This window comes from Thunnus maccoyii, chromosome 5 (assembly GCF_910596095.1).
Source record: "Thunnus maccoyii chromosome 5, fThuMac1.1, whole genome shotgun sequence".
In the NCBI taxonomy this organism is placed as follows: domain Eukaryota; kingdom Metazoa; phylum Chordata; class Actinopteri; order Scombriformes; family Scombridae; genus Thunnus; species Thunnus maccoyii.
Window position 1 is genome coordinate 27,208,292 of NC_056537.1, and position 15,598 is coordinate 27,223,889.

General features: G+C 39.5%; 3 protein-coding genes across 5 annotated transcripts; 2 read left to right on the forward strand and 1 right to left on the reverse strand.

Annotated features, from left to right (window-relative positions):
* Window positions 1-3,194: 3,194 nt before the first annotated feature.
* On the reverse strand, window positions 3,195-4,140 carry LOC121897640 (metallothionein A-like). The gene is made up of 3 exons (XM_042412277.1): window positions 4,026-4,140; window positions 3,841-3,906; window positions 3,195-3,402 (listed from the first exon to the last, which is right to left on the reverse strand). The coding sequence occupies exons 1-3, from the start codon at window positions 4,048-4,050 to the stop codon at window positions 3,311-3,313; spliced, it is 183 nt and encodes a 60-aa protein (XP_042268211.1). The 5' UTR covers window positions 4,051-4,140; the 3' UTR covers window positions 3,195-3,310.
* An 811-nt stretch (window positions 4,141-4,951) lies between these two features.
* LOC121897641 (metallothionein A-like) lies at window positions 4,952-5,916 on the forward strand. The gene is made up of 3 exons (XM_042412278.1): window positions 4,952-5,066; window positions 5,186-5,251; window positions 5,709-5,916. The coding sequence occupies exons 1-3, from the start codon at window positions 5,042-5,044 to the stop codon at window positions 5,798-5,800; spliced, it is 183 nt and encodes a 60-aa protein (XP_042268212.1). The 5' UTR covers window positions 4,952-5,041; the 3' UTR covers window positions 5,801-5,916.
* A 1,191-nt stretch (window positions 5,917-7,107) lies between these two features.
* On the forward strand, window positions 7,108-13,826 carry LOC121897638 (G2/M phase-specific E3 ubiquitin-protein ligase-like). 3 transcript variants are annotated; one of them, XM_042412273.1, is made up of 12 exons: window positions 7,108-7,353; window positions 8,023-8,148; window positions 9,018-9,280; window positions 9,357-9,914; window positions 10,086-10,133; window positions 10,251-10,288; window positions 10,495-10,594; window positions 10,806-11,020; window positions 11,133-11,400; window positions 11,560-11,714; window positions 12,362-12,600; window positions 12,998-13,826. In XM_042412273.1, the coding sequence occupies exons 1-12, from the start codon at window positions 7,296-7,298 to the stop codon at window positions 13,246-13,248; spliced, it is 2,319 nt and encodes a 772-aa protein (XP_042268207.1). In that variant the 5' UTR covers window positions 7,108-7,295; the 3' UTR covers window positions 13,249-13,826. The 3 variants fall into 3 exon arrangements, with proteins under 3 accessions (XP_042268207.1, XP_042268208.1, XP_042268209.1); XM_042412274.1 differs by having other exon boundaries at window positions 7,109-7,353; window positions 9,375-9,914; XM_042412275.1 differs by lacking the exons at window positions 7,108-7,353; window positions 9,018-9,280 and adding an exon at window positions 7,376-7,528 and having other exon boundaries at window positions 9,375-9,914.
* The last annotated feature ends 1,772 nt before the right edge of the window (window positions 13,827-15,598 follow it).

Sequence of the window (15,598 nt, forward strand, 5' to 3'; positions counted from 1 at the left end):
ATTTTATTAGATCCCGTGCTTGCATAATATTGGCTGTTACTCTTGTTATAGAATTGCCATTCTATCCTTTTGGCTTTTATTTTGTCGTTTTTGCACTTCACTTCCGCTTCCTGTCTGTAAGTTATATGGGTAACTTTTTAAAACGTTGTCACTAGTAGTACTAGTACTACTAGCGGAGTACTAGGACTACTAGTAGTACTAGTAGTACTAGTGGAAGGTTTAAAATGGTGTCACTAGTAGTACTAGTGGAATAGTACTAGTGCTACTAGTGGTACTAGTATCACTAGTAGTACTAGTTGCATTTTATTGAAACCTCCACTAATAGTACTAGTACTACTAGTAGTACTAGGGACAACGTTTTAAAGTTACCCTTATTAACTTACATACAAGAAGCGGAAGTGAAGTGTAAAATCAACAAAATAAAAGCCAAGAGGATAGAATGGCCATTTTATCAAAAAATAACAGCCAACATTATGCAAGCACAGGATCTGAAAAAATAAATAAATAGGACTACGTATGTTAAAGAAATGAAATATTTTATTCTTAGAGACATGATATATATTTTATCCAAAAATGTGTGATATATTATTTAATGTGTAGCATGAATTAATGGCCTAATTAATTACATGTGTGGAAATAGTCTGTGTCGTTATTCCCAAACAGCTTATCTGAAGGGGCAAGCAGAAGTTCCCCCGTGTTACCAAGCAGACGCGGTGGAGGAACAGAGAAAAGACTTATTAAAATTAATTCTCTGTAGTTGCAAATTTTCTACACAAAAAAATATTAATGTTACATTTACTTTGGTTTTCATGTCGTTGTATGTTTAATCTACCAAAATGCATTCAACATGTTCGGTCAAAGTGTTTACATGTTCGGCACAAAGCCTAACTAGTTGAACGAAATTTGTTCTACTAGTTAACTAGTAAAGCAAAAATCAGTGTTACTAGTTAACTAGTTAAACATTTTTGGCTCTCACTACTAGTACTAGTAAGGTCAAAAACAGCCCACTAGTGCAACTAGTTGGCATTTTGGCTCCTACTAGTAGTACTAGTGGACATTTTGGCTCTTACTGGTAGGACCAGTAAACATTTTGAGCTTCACTAGTAGTACTAGTAGTATGGGAATAGGGTAACTAGTAGTACTAGTGGACTGCATGCGCATGAAACGGGTGGGATAATGATGAAATTCTGAGTCCTGATTGGTTGGTTTTCTTTATTTTGAACCAGAGAGCCATTTGGAAGTGTCATTTCATGTCTCATCATTAGCATTTTGCGCAACTAGTGTGACTAGTGGGCATTTTGGCTCTCACTAGTGGTACTAGTAAGGTCAAAAAAGCTCTACTAGTGTAACTAGTAGACATTTTGGCTCTTTGGCTCTTACTAGTAGTACTAGTGGACATTTTGGCTTCTACTAGTAGTACTAGTGGACATTTTGGGTCTTACTAGTAGTACTAGTAAGCATTTTGAGCTTAAATAGTCGACTAGTAAGGTGAATTTGCGCTCAAGTAGTCAACATGTTGGCGTTTTTTCGGCGCACTAGTTATCTAGTAGGACTTTGAGCTTTACTAGTTGGGTCCAGTCGTCGACTAGTGCGCACAAAAGTCAACTAGTTGGGATTTTGGCTCAACTAGTTCGGCGTTGGGCTCAACTAGTACGGCTTTTGTCCGAACTAGTTGTCCAAAAGAGTCACTAGTTGCTGAAAAAGCGTAACTAGTACGAGTTTTTGTTCAACTAGTATGGCAAAGTTGCGAACTAGTTCGACAAAATGTCCAACTAGTACTGCCAAAGTCTGAACTAGTAGAGGACACTTAAGTTTGATATCAAGGATATCTAATAGATGCCCAAAGGGCTTTCCATAGCCACGTCGACCCTGGCTCGGTCCCGGGGCCTCATCGGCAGCTTCTCCAGCTGGCAGTCCAGCACCAGAACCGTCTGGTTACTCTACCGATTCCGAAGAGAAACCAAAGGTTCCGCCTGGTTTGAACGTTCCGCAGAGGCCAAGGTCAAAATAAACCTACGTTGTTGCAGCCGCGTTCATGTGAAAGATGTATTCTTACAAAAGGTCCATTTATAGACTTATCAAAATGCATTTAAACCAGTTTCTAAGCTGATTATGGCCCAAAATAAATCTGAGAGGGTTTGTGACTCTCTCAGATTTATTTTGGGCCATAATCAGCTCAGAAACTGGATCTCAGCTTGGAAAGGTTTTGATTGAAAGGATGAGAGGAAAAAACACAGGTCTGTTTTCTTCAAACTTTTACTAAATTTTTGCTCCTTTTCTTGTGCAAAGTGCTCCAGGTCTGTAAACATCCTTCATTTTAAAAGAGTCTGAGAATTAATATTCTGTTCTGCTGGCACCTGGAAGCTACTCGGCATCCTCTTCATCACATTCCTCACATATATTATAAATCCATTACAATTTTGTTATGCTGTTCTATGCTGTATTTGTGTAATGTGTCTTTTTTGTATATTCTGTACACACATCTACTGCACATCTGTCCGTCCTGGGAGAAGGATCCCTGCTCTGCTGCTCTTCCTGAGGTTTAAAAGGGGGTTTTAGGGAGTTGTTCCCTTATTTAAATCACTGTACAGACTATAAAACCCCATGAGGCAAATTCGCGATATTGGGCTATACAAATTATAGTGCTCAAGAATGTAAAATCAGTCTTTGGTCTATACATGCCTTCACTTTCTGGACAAACCTTTAACTTGAACCAGAAGTCTAAACCAAAACATGGCCATCACATTTTACAGTTTTTCCTGCTCTAACAAATCAAAACTGCCTGGCTTGATTTAAGGGAATAAGCCTATGTAGGTCCTGCAAACCATACAACATTCTCAAACTGTGGGTCTGAGCCCAGTCTACCTGATGACACCAATAAGCTTTCTTCTCTTTGACTTGTCAGATTTTTTTAAATAAATAAACTTAAGTCACTTCAGTTGCAGGGTCCTTGTATATTATGCATGCTGATTGTTATACACTAAGGGTGGGGGAGGACTTGAACTGAATCATTATGTTCATCAGTAACACCTGTTCTTTTCTTACTATGGATAGCAAGGTCTATTCTTACCAATGACTTATTGATTCATCTCTGTACACTGCCTGCACATTATGACCTTTGTTAGATGCAGTACATGACAGTCAGCTTGTTATCCATTAACCTGAATTATTGCCAAAACAGCATGACAGATATCTGCATCAAGGAAACAAGTTTATTTCAACATTGAAAGACATTCTTAATCATTGCAGCTGCACAGTTGTTCACACAGGCTCCATCACATGGACAGAGAAGGCTGACGACGCGGACCCATCACTGACAGCAACTGGTGTCACATGTCTTTCCTTTGCACACGCAACCAGAGGCGCACTTGCTACAGTCGGATGGGCAGCATGAGCAGCAGCCTGCATTAAGAAAAAATAAGTGTTACTGACAACCCTATGATCATTGATCTGTTGCAACAAAAAGCAGCCAAGGCCACCCTTTAATTCCAGGACAAGGATATTACACAAGTCAAAGCATCTTGAGCTAAACATTAAGAGGTTTGGGGTGGAATGAAGTGACCTTCTGTGATGCAGCCAATTAAAGCCACCTGGTTTCCTACATCTTGAGTAAAGAGGCAATTTTAGACAAGGCAGCATTAATTCAGTATGCCAGATATGAAACAGCAAGAAGTCAGTCTTAAAAGAAAACATAAGAATCCTACTTGGTGGCTTGGGTGAAGATTTTTTAAAAAAAGAAGGCTACTAGTAAAATGTATTTCATCAACAGTCACATTGACTGGATTCAAAATTAAGACACCTGTGAGTTAGATGTGTGTGTAAAGATGTGATTTGACTTACTCTTTTTGCAAGAGGTGCAGGAGCAGTTTGTGCAAGTGCAGGATACTCCGCAGTTGCAGGTTCCAGCTGAAAGTAAGAACACAAGACATGTCAGCTTTAGGAATTCATTTGTGTATGACAGCAAGTCCTATAAAGTAATACCAGACGAAATATTAAGACTAATGAAATCCTTAAATAAAACTTACTCTTGGAGCATTCGCAAGGGTCCATTTTTCAGTGAGTGTAGTTCTCTTCTTTAGAGAGTGCTGCGTTTGTGCTTCTTCCCGTTGGAAGTGGTGGTATGAGTGTCAGAGAAGGGGCGGCTCTTTTATAGCATCCCGGTAACAACAAGACCGGGTGCAAAAAGCGTCTGTCACGCTGCACGCAGGCACGTAATTGACCATTACAAAGAGGTTTGTGCACACGGCTCAACTACGCAGCTGATTCCCAAAAGACGCGTCGGCGTGTTGTTTGTAAATTACATTCAGGTACGCGTTTTCGTCCTGCTCCACGTTGCAGAACTTGTGCGCATGTTTGGCCGCGTATGGAAAGCCCTTTGGGCATCTCTTAGATATCCTTGATATCAAACTTAAGTGTCCTCTACTAGTTCAGACTTTGGCAGCACTAGTTGGACATTTTGTCGAACTAGTTCGCAACTTTGCCGTACTAGTTGAACAAAAACTCGTACTAGTTACACTTTTTCAGCAACTAGTGACACTTTTGGCCAACTAGTTCGGACAAAAGCCGTACTAGTTGAGCGTGTGTGAACGACTGTGTATTTGATTGCAGCTGCAATGATTAAGAATGTATTTTGTAATCGGAATCGGTAGAGTAACCAGACGGTTCTGGTGCTGGACTGCCAGCTGGAGAAGCTGCCGATGAGGCCCCGGGACCGAGCCAGGGTGATCGACGCGGCCAAACATGCGCACAAGTCCTGCAACGTGGAGCAGGACGAAAACGCGTACCTGAATGTAATTTACAAACAACACGCCGACGCGTCTTTTGGGAATCAGCTGCGTAGTTGAGCCGTGTGCACAAACCTCTTTGTAATGGTCAATTACGTGCCTGCGTGCAGCGTGACAGACGCTTTTTGCACCCGGTCTTGTTGTTACCGGGATGCTATAAAAGAGCCGCCCCTTCTCTGACACTCATACCACCACTTCCAACGGGAAGAAGCACAAACGCAGCACTCTCTAAAGAAGAGAACTACACTCACTGAAAAATGGACCCTTGCGAATGCTCCAAGAGTAAGTTTTATTTAAGGATTTCATTAGTCTTAATATTTCGTCTGGTATTACTTTATAGGACTTGCTGTCATACACAAATGAATTCCTAAAGCTGACATGTCTTGTGTTCTTACTTTCAGCTGGAACCTGCAACTGCGGAGTATCCTGCACTTGCACAAACTGCTCCTGCACCTCTTGCAAAAAGAGTAAGTCAAATCACATCTTTACACACACATCTAACTCACAGGTGTCTTAATTTTGAATCCAGTCAAGGTGACTGTTGATGAAATATATTTTACTAGTAGCCTTCTCTTTAAAAAAAAAAAAAAAAAAAAAAAAAAATCTAAACCCAAGCCACCAAGTAGGATTCTTATGTGTTCTTTTAAGACTGACTTCTTGCCGTTTCATATCTGGCATACTGAATTAATGCTGCCTTGTCTAAAATTGCCTCTTTACTCAAGATGTAGGAAACCAGGTGGCTTTAATTGGCTGCATCACAGAAGGTCACTTCATTCCACCCCAAACCTCTTAATGTTTAGCTCAAGATGCTTTGACTTGTGTAATATCCTTGTCCTGGAATTAAAGGGTGGCCTTGGCTGCTTTTTGTTGCAACAGATCAATGATCATAGGGTTGTCAGTAACACTTATTTTTTCTTAATGCAGGCTGCTGCTCATGCTGCCCATCCGACTGTAGCAAGTGCGCCTCTGGCTGCGTTTGCAAAGGAAAGACATGTGACACCAATTGCTGTCAGTGATGGGTCCGCGTCATCAGCCTTCTCTGTCCATGTGATGGAGCCTGTGTGAACGACTGTGCAGCTGCAATGATTAAGAATGTCTTTCAATGTTGAAATAAACTTGTTTCCTTAATGAAGATATCTGTCATGCTGTTTTGGCAATAATTCAGGTTAATGGATAACAAGCTGACTGTCATGTGCTGCATCTAACAAAGGTCATAATGTGCAGGCAGTGTACAAAGATGAATCAATAAGTCATTGGTAAGAATAGACCTTGCTATCCATAGTAAGTAAAGAACAGGTGTTACTGATGAACATAATGATTCAGTTCAAGTCAAGGGCTTTCCATAGTGCAGCGAAAAGCTCAACTAGTTAAAGGAAAGTGTCAACATGTACAAAAAAATTCCAACATGTTCGGCACAAAGTCTTACTAGTCAAAAGAAATTTGTTCTACTAGTTAACTAGTAAGGCAAATCAGTGTAACTAGGTTTTTTTTTTTTTTTGGGCACTTACTAGTAGTACTAGTAAGTTCAAAAATGCACTACTAGTCAGCATTTTTGGTGCTTACTAGTGGTAGTAAACATTTTGGCTCATACTAGTAGTGCTAGTAAGGTCAAAAACAGTCCACTAGTGCTACTACTAAACATTTTGAGCTTCACTAGTAGTACTAGTAACATGGAAACGGGGCTACTAGTGGACTGCATGCAAATGAAGCAGGCGGTACAAAGATTTTGATTGGTCAGTGTAGAAACTGTGTGCTGGACCTCTTAAAGTGCCCGCTCTGTATAGTAACTTGAGTTTTAGCAGCACTCATTTCAGGAAGCCTGTTAATTTAGTTTATTTTGTATTAACATGAAATGGCAATAAATTGAATGCGTTTTGGTAGATGAAATGAAACAACATGAAGACCAAAGTGAATGTAACATTAATGTTTTTATGTGTAGAAAATTTGCAAATATACAATTTATTGTAAAAAGTCTGTTCCTATTTCATGATTATCATTTTTAAAATGATATTTAGTATGTTAATTACAATTTTTGATGAATTATATCAGCATTTGTGGGAAATAAAACAATAGTCTGTCTTTGAAATCTAACATTTTTTCACATCCAGACATACAAGTAAATCAATTTAATCTTTTACCTCTATCTTAGATAGATAGATAGATAGATAGATAGATAGATAGATAGATAGATAATGTTGATTACCACATTAAATAATCAATCATGATGCAGCACTTAATTCGTAATCTCGACTTCATTGTTCAGAAAGATCCATATAATAGCACAGTCATAAACACTGACGGGCTTCTGCTCGCTTTTTACACGGTCAAATATAACCAGAAGGTGGCAGCAAACATCTGGACGTAACGTTAATGGCCGGCGCTTCTGGAGATATGAGCCAAACTTCACATGAAGCTGCTGCAGAAAGTGGCTTTAATAATGTTATTGATCGCGTTTGGAATGCGCGTAATGTAGCAAGACGGGAACTGGCATAGCAGAGGGATGAAGACAACATGCTGACAGCCACAAGAAACACATTTCGGCGGCGAAGAAGAGCAGGTCCGATGACAGGTAGGCCTAACTGTTACCCGGCCTTCTTAAACGAGTATTAGCATTAATGTTAAAAACCGTCTACTGAGGCAAAATTGCCCCTTTCACTGTCGCTGCTAACTCGCGAATGGTTTACAAATTCATCATGTGTGGCGTTTTGCAATTCATGCTGGATCCGGCCTGAACAGTTCACCAGGTACGGCTGGTTTCTGGCTGATGTGTAACGTTAGCCTAAAGAAAGTAGGAGAAAACTCAGTGTGGCGGGATAAGTATATTGATCCTGTTACTGGAAGAATGTTAATCACATATTATCATGACAATATTAAAACAAGAATGTTTTTTAGAATATGCCTTTTCTGCAGTAGGGGAGAACGGGGTAACATGAGCCAGCTTTTACATTTGATTATTTTACTGCTAAATAAAAGTGTATTTGTTTCAAATAATAGTTACTATATATAGCTCAGGTTGTTGTGTACCCATGGAAATTAAAACAAGTTGTCTAATTATTGTGGTTTTAGAACAATGAGCCATCAAAAAAAGTTAGTTCTTTGGCACAACTACCCCAGGCTGGGGTAAAATGAGCATGTGGATGGGGTATTATTAACCATTAAATACTGATATGAAAATGACACAAAATCAAACAATTTAAATGTAATGTTTAACAATATGCAATATTCTGTTTTTGTACAGAAACACCTGCACCTGCAAATAGGACAAGTGGAGTTTGGAGAGTAAAGCTGTTCCTGTTGCCAAATGCTCATCAAGTTGTCCTTCCACCTCGTAAAGAATGCAGTAAACTCACCAGAATAGGCTTAGGTAATGTACACACTGTATTGGTTTTGAATGTGAGCGTGCACCTGAGTTTTTGGTATTTATTTACACAGAAAATGCACATCCATCAACATTACTGTATATTTGCAAGTGTTGGATAGGAAGTTTATTTATATTTGTGTGACCAGTGTGCAATGTGGAAAACAATAAAAGACAACCATCATGCTCCACTTTTGGCAGCAAGACTGAACTGCATCAAAATTCATATCATTATGTAATTTTGGCTTCATTTAACATCAGCCCACATACATTAAATATTATTAATTGCAGTCTGTCATCTTTGAATGCCATTTATTTGGTGTGTCAAATTCATAATAGGGCAGGATAATCACTTGGACCACAAATACTGCAAAGTCACATGATTTTATTCTAATCCCATTTATCTTACACGTGTACTGAGCAGGACTTGCCCTGATTCATTTTTTCAAGCAAATACCCTAAACATCCACAAACCGATGTTTATCACTATGTAGCCCGTGTGCATATAGCTCAAATATTGACAGATGGCGTCCACCTAGAGTCCAGTTCTGCTTGAGGTTTCTTCCTGTTAAAGGGGAGTTTTTCCTTGCTGCTGTCGCCAAGTGCTGCTCATGGGGGAATGTTGGGTCTCTGTAAATTAAAGAGTTCAGTCTAGACCTGCGCTATGTGGAAAGAGCCCTGAGATAACTTTTGTTCTGATTTGGCACTTTATAAATAAATTGAATTGAAATTGTGCTCCAAATATAACAAACACAGCAAAGTATGTTGTTCACAGCCTATAAAGACACAATAAGGCTTTGAATCTAAGTCAATGATTCAAATTAGACAATTATTGAGTCAGTATATTGACAATTTTCTCTTTAATTATTTTCCAGGGATCCCAAGTCATGATTTGCCAGGGACAGTCTCACATAGAAGTTACGTCCCACTCTCTTGGACTCTTCCAGAGTTTAATAATTACATCTGCCAAAGCTTTCCCACCGTAAGCCTAAATGTAATTGGATTTCATCTCGCAAGAGCTGATAAGTCCAGGGTTCTGACTAAAATTCAGGCAAATACTCTGAATGAGCTGAAGACAGCAGCTGGCAGAAGCAGGGTTTATATTATTCCCCAGACAAATATTATACTGCCATTAGAGGTGAGTTTTTATTGTTGTTTTGAACCAACACTCCTTTTGAATATGCGTAGATTGATATTAATTACTAATCAGGCAGTTTGTTTTGTCCATCAAGACCTCAGGACCTGAGAGGACTCATACCCTACCAGAAACATCTCCACCAGCTGGACCTGAGACAGTTTCACAGTCTCTACCTGCTTCTCCATCAGCCACACCGCTGATGGCCACACCCACTGCTTCATTGACAGCCATCACACCTGCAGCCTCACCCACTGCCATCACACCTGTAGCCTCACATACTGCCATCACACCTGCAGCCTCACACACTGCCATCACACCTGCAGCCTCACACACTGACTTTAGAGCTGCAGCCTCACCCACTGCTGTCACACCTGCAGCCTCATACACTTCCCCCCCAGCCATTCATGTAAGTCCATCCCAGTCCCTCGCACCATCAGCCGCCAGACCGCCGGCCTCAACCGCTGTCCCACAGGTCACACACCCTGCTCCTACAGCACCTATGGACATGTCATTGGTCACATCTAATAGTAATTCTCATGTAAGTTACCAGTCCCCTCCCCTTAACACCATGTCCCTCTCTTCAACTATGGACACTGATGGAAGCTCACCAAGGACAGACTTGAACCCATCACTCGTAAGTTATGAAAAACAATAATACATTCTGTATGTACTTTTGATCATTCAGATTGAAGTAAATAGAAATATTAATGTTTAATAATCGTAGTTAAAAAGTCATCTTTTCTGTTTTTAAAGCTAACCTCAGTAAAATAGTTGGATGTTAACGGTAAGTCTTGTTAATCAACAGGAGGCAAGTTTGGATCCTGCACAGTGGCTGAATGCTGGGACCCCAGAGGTAAATCTTTACATGACGATAGTTCACTATTATTGTAATAAGTAGTATTAAGTATGTTTTTAAAAATATAGACTATATTGAGACACCATCATTTCATGCAACATTTGTACTTTCAAGGTCTTCTACAGAAGATCACGTGTGGAACCACTAAACAGGTATTTTATATGTTTAAAAAAACGGAAACATGTGACACTGCATTTTATACACATTAACAGTCTCAATACTCATCTGTTCAATAGATTTTAGAGAGAATAATATCAGAATACACCAGTGGTTTAAAATGACTTTGAAATTAGTTTTTGAAAGGCCAGAGTATGTAATACTGGCAGTTAAAAAGAAAGAAATCTGATTTTTTTTTTAGGAGTCCTGTCAGTGACTTTGTCATTGATCATTCTGAGGATGAGGATGGGGACAAGGACGACATTATCGCAGTTACTTTTGAAACCGACAGTCCTCCTTCGGTAGGTTTTTTTTTTTTTTCACTACAGAAAACTGGTAGAATATTTTGTTCAAGAATTTTTAATGACTATGCATTTCACATACTCAAAATTTAAAGAATTGGATATTGCCACTTTTTTTTTAACAAATTTCTAAGATCACCTGTCCCGGAAGTGGCCAACCATTTTTGTCAATCATTGCTGATGTACGTCATATGTGCTTTATATATTTTAGGAAGAAATTGATCTTGCTGTCATTTTGAGCACTTTTCAAGAGCATCACCTTTCTGAGGGCCTGGCATCCACCATTTGTATCAGGAGGAAAAAGCTTCTGGAGAGCGCTATTAAAGCAATCTCCAGAGCCTCTTTCTATTGGACCTATTCACCAGTCATTGAGTTTGTAGGAGAAGATGCAGATGATATGGGGGGACCACAGCGAGAGTTTTTCAGGTCTGAATACCTCAAGTAATTTATTAAAGGCTTTATAATAAATTTGTGCATGTTTTCAGCTGAACTGCAAAGTAATACAAACTGTTGTATTTCTATTTTCTGTTTATTCTAGACTCTTGATGATAGAGGTACAGACCTCTCTTGGCATTTTCGAGGGAAAGGCTGGCCAGGTCTTTCTTAGTTATGATCAAGCAGCATTAGACCAGCGTAAATATTTTAAAGGCGGCAACCTTATCGCTTGGTCGATTGCACATGGAGGTCCGTGTATCAAAGCCTTGGATCCCAGCCTCTTCCAGCTGATGTGTGGCCAGGAGCCGCAACTGGAGCAGTTTGACTGGCAGGTGCTGCCTGACCCAGATGTGCAAAGCAAAGTCAAAACGGTGCTTAATAATTGCCATGTTAATATTTATTTGGATTTTAAACAAACAAACTTGTTAAACTTGTGGTCAAATTTGACAAAAGCATAAATCTGAGCAGGAGAAATAATCAATCTGGGACTCTTACAGCTACATTGTCTTCACTCAGACTTCTCTCTTAAGATCCTACAGTGCAAGACTGCTGGAGACCTGACTGCACTCCAGCAAGACTTGGGGGACTGGATTGCAGAGTGCGGAGTCCCAGGCATATTTAGTGCCACAGTTGAAGACATACCAAAAATCTATGCGTATGTGGTGAAGCACTACATTTTTCTCAGGTAAACACATATACAAATGAAATAAGCTTTACAGTTGTAACTAATAAACACTGTCAATATAAAAACATTAATTTGCTGGATGCCGCAACATTATTTCCCGGTAACGTAAATATGGAATATATCAAACAGAATCTGTGTTTATTAAGTATTTGATTTTGTTTACAAATGTAGACATACTTTTGTATCTTAAAGGAAGTTTGGAATCACTGAGAAAGGTTTATGTATTGATTAGTTTGTTTGGGACAGAGGTTGATAATTTTATTCCCCATTGTAGCATCAAATTGATCAAAAATAATAATGATAAGATTACAAATTACCAGGGCAGAAAGAGAAGCTGCCAGCTGAGAATCAGCTGGGAAATTGTTTCTTGTTAATTATACTAGAGACAGATGTACTCGTCCTTTTGAGGATTTCCTTCTCTTTCTGTCCTGGTCACGGCTGCTGAAACCGGCGAGCCGTTGCAAACTTAGAATTAATAAACAGTGATTTCATACAGTATTAGTAATTTTTTGTAACACTATCATTATAACTTTTCCTCCAGTTATTCAGTCTTTCCAAAAATAAATACATAATTAAATTTAAAAAGATACAAGTGATTCCAAACTTCTTCACAGTAACGTACATGTTTTATCTCTGTCGGTTTATAGGACGACCAAAATGATATGCCAGTTCACAGAGGGAATGAATGCTTTTGGAAAGCTGTGGGACCTGGTCACGGAGAACTGGATTGCCTTTCTGCCTCTGTTCACCAACATGCAGGAACCCCTGTCGAAGGCAGCCTTCAAGGCCATCTTCAGTTACAATTACAGCAGTAGAGGAACCAACCGTCGCGACGCAGAAGAGGACACTATCTACAGCTGGGAGATGGTTCTTAACATGATTGAAGGTACGTTTTATTCCTTTATGAAAATTTTTGAGCGCCAATTATGAAATTGTAATATTTCAATTACACACCACACAAATAAAAAGGTCCACTTTAAATATACTGCGACAGAAGGCAAATACTCAGATGGTTATTGTGGAGTGTTTTACCAATTTAGGGAAATGCTAATTGTCTTATGCCACTGTAGCCAAAGTCATTAGAACAAGGGGCACATGCAAGTTTTGATGTCATCAAACGCACCTTTTGTCTCAAAAGTGTACTCTAAACCAGTTGTGTTTACATACCCTAAATTTTTGATTAAATGGCGGCATGAAATAGATATAGTCCCGATCTTGTAACGCTAGATATTTGACTTTAGAAATTAATGTTTAAAATGTTATGATTTCCTTTTCCCTGGCAGACAAAGTGACTGAACTAAGATTCGAAGACCTTCTGATTTTCATCACCGGAGCAGATGAAGTTCCTGCCCTGGGCTTTCCCAGGAAGCCCAGCATCGACTTCTACGAACAGGAAGCGGGCCAGCGCCGTTTGCCCTACGCCTCAACCTGCGTGATGTGCTTGTATCTTCCAAGAGGCGTCACACAGGAGGACGAACTGCATGGGATGCTTTTCCAGGCCACAAGAGAGTCTTTGGGATTTGGAAAGGTGTAGACCCTGTCAGGCAGTTTTACAGTAACAGTACCGTGAGAAGATTTGATTAGCAGATGCTCCCAGTCAGTTTGCACTATCTGACAAGAATAAACTGTGTTTACTATGTTGTTTTTTCCCCTGGTAACGTCTGAAGGTTTGTGTTTGTTTATACTTGTATTGCTGTTTGCACATTAAGTGTATTATGTTCTTTGAAGAATGTTTTGAATCTCTCTAGCACACACCAGATACCTCTCCTTTAAGTCTGTTGTTCCATCCATTGCATTTTGAAGATCCCGCAGCTGTTCAGAGTTGAGGTTATTGAGTGGTTGTGACACAATCCTTGCTCGTTCAAGGTCTTCAGTGTTTGCTTGTAACTGGGTGAGCTGTACGCCGTGTCTCGCCAAGCCAGCTTCCAGATTTTCTTGGCTGTAAGGGTCATCTCCAAAGATGTTGTTCAGAGCTGTTGACTCCTGCTCACTGTTGGTTAACATGCCCTCCATCCAAATTTGTGTTGGTGTACGGTTGTTAGCCGATCTGACTCTATGGTTGTTCCAAGCGTGTCTAAATAAATCTAATCGTTTTTGGATTTCTGGCTTATACACTACTTGTAGTGCCATTTTTTGAGCGTTATGTTCGGGGTTCAGTATTTGTTCATCTTCAAACGAATAGAAAAGCATGTAGAAGTAGTGCACAACCTGCTGGAAGACATCTCTCCAAAGTCGCTCAATACGTTGGTTGTGTACAGACTGGCCTGTAATGTGCCTTGTGTGTCCTTGTCAGATCTCACTCTGGAGGGTAACCCGTACAGACAGGTGGCACGAACAAAATAAGTCAACACTGTCAAAGCTGTGTTGTCTGTGCTGCAGTTGATGTAAGTTATTAGTCTGGAGTTCCCATCAATACCAGCATGTGTCACAAACCCCCATCTGTAAAACATTTCAAATAGAATAATAGATGTCTTCAATACATGTAAACCCTTCTAGATTGTTCTATTACATTAGCATCAATAGATTCATAATTAAGAAAAATATTTTGATTAGGAAAAAAAGACTGCTTAAAAAAGTGGAAAAGAAAGATGACAAAAGACAGAATAAGGCTGGATTTGGAAGAGGTTATATTATGTAAAAACCTGAACTTTAACACATACACAGTGAAAGTGAGTCTGCACCACCCACCCAATATGGCTTCCTAAGACTCCCACCAGTACATATAAATACAAGAGCTGACCCCTGATTACCTAATGAGACACATATGGCCATCTATGTGCCACAAACTATTTGGAAACGGCACATAGTATGTTCTCCTAGCCACAGTCTGGCTTCATCTCTGGGCTGCAGCAGCTGGATCAATGCGGTTCAGGGTCTCTCGAACTCTTCTCCTCTGTACTACAATCCCTTCAGCATGCAGGTACGCCCTCATCATCTGAAAGGAGTTCATAACAAAAAGTTCAAGACAATTAAGATAAAGTACATTTTCTATAAAAATTATATACATAAAACCTACAAGGGAATATGTTGAAGTATGCTTACTTCTGAGCCTGATCTGGGAAACTGGTTGTGAAGTCTCCTGACGTGCTCCTCTAGATTAGCGTCACTAATGGGAGTGAATCTGTTTCTTGCTGAAATCTGAAAAGACTTCATTTTTTTATGCAGGTATGAGGAAGAACAGCCCAACATCCTTGCCATGGCTCTCACTGTGAAGCCTTGACTCAAGAGTAGCTCAATTTGCCCCCTTGTAATGTCAAGTGCAGGTCTCCCTCGTCTTCCTAAAATATGTAAATAAAACAATTAAGGAAAATCAGTAAATGAATATTAAGAATAATAGGTTAATACAAAGTACAATGAAGTACAAAGAAAACAGTCTACCATACATATTTTAATAATTCCACATTTGTTGTCTTCCCAAACACAAGTGGGCTTAAAACGAATCAGATTATAGGAGCAAGGTGTGGGCTACTAGCTGAAATCACAGCAGGTACATTCATTTACCTCGTGGTGTAACTGGACAGCCGGAGTGAACACCTACATCGATTTTCATGTTACAAACCCCAGTTGCTGTTGCTTTCAAGTTCTGATCAAGTCAGAATCTGACCCTCAAGCAGCAATTTTCCTCAAGCCAATTATGTCAAGGACTACGATTTTAAAGAGAAATGAAATTAATACCGTACGTATGCGTGGTAGTTTTATTAATGGGAATTAATCCAGAAACTTTGTCAAGCAATACAGCTTCCTATATTAGACGTTTTTAACATGCTTACCAAATAGACTTTTTCAACGTGGACAACTACTGAGTCACAGAATCTTTAAATCTACAAAATGACAGATAAAGGAACTTCACTGACATCAGGTCTAATCAACAAACAAATCGAGTA

Bases quoted from the DNA above. Each gene is read 5' to 3' on its own strand.
- LOC121897640 (XM_042412277.1), bottom strand. From the start codon at position 4,050: ATGGACCCTTGCGAATGCTCCAAGA. The intron at 3,907-4,025 runs GTAAGTTTTATT...TCTTACTTTCAG, and splicing joins CCCTTGCGAATGCTCCAAGA to CTGGAACCTGCAACTGCGGA. The intron at 3,403-3,840 runs GTAAGTCAAATC...TTCTTAATGCAG, and splicing joins CTGCACCTCTTGCAAAAAGA to GCTGCTGCTCATGCTGCCCA.
- LOC121897641 (XM_042412278.1), top strand. From the start codon at position 5,042: ATGGACCCTTGCGAATGCTCCAAGA. The intron at 5,067-5,185 runs GTAAGTTTTATT...TCTTACTTTCAG, and splicing joins CCCTTGCGAATGCTCCAAGA to CTGGAACCTGCAACTGCGGA. The intron at 5,252-5,708 runs GTAAGTCAAATC...TTCTTAATGCAG, and splicing joins CTGCACCTCTTGCAAAAAGA to GCTGCTGCTCATGCTGCCCA.
- LOC121897638 (XM_042412273.1), top strand. From the start codon at position 7,296: ATGCTGACAGCCACAAGAAACACATTTCGGCGGCGAAGAAGAGCAGGT. The intron at 8,149-9,017 runs GTAATGTACACA...ATTATTTTCCAG, and splicing joins ACTCACCAGAATAGGCTTAG to GGATCCCAAGTCATGATTTG. The intron at 9,915-10,085 runs GTAAGTTATGAA...GTTAATCAACAG, and splicing joins CAGACTTGAACCCATCACTC to GAGGCAAGTTTGGATCCTGC.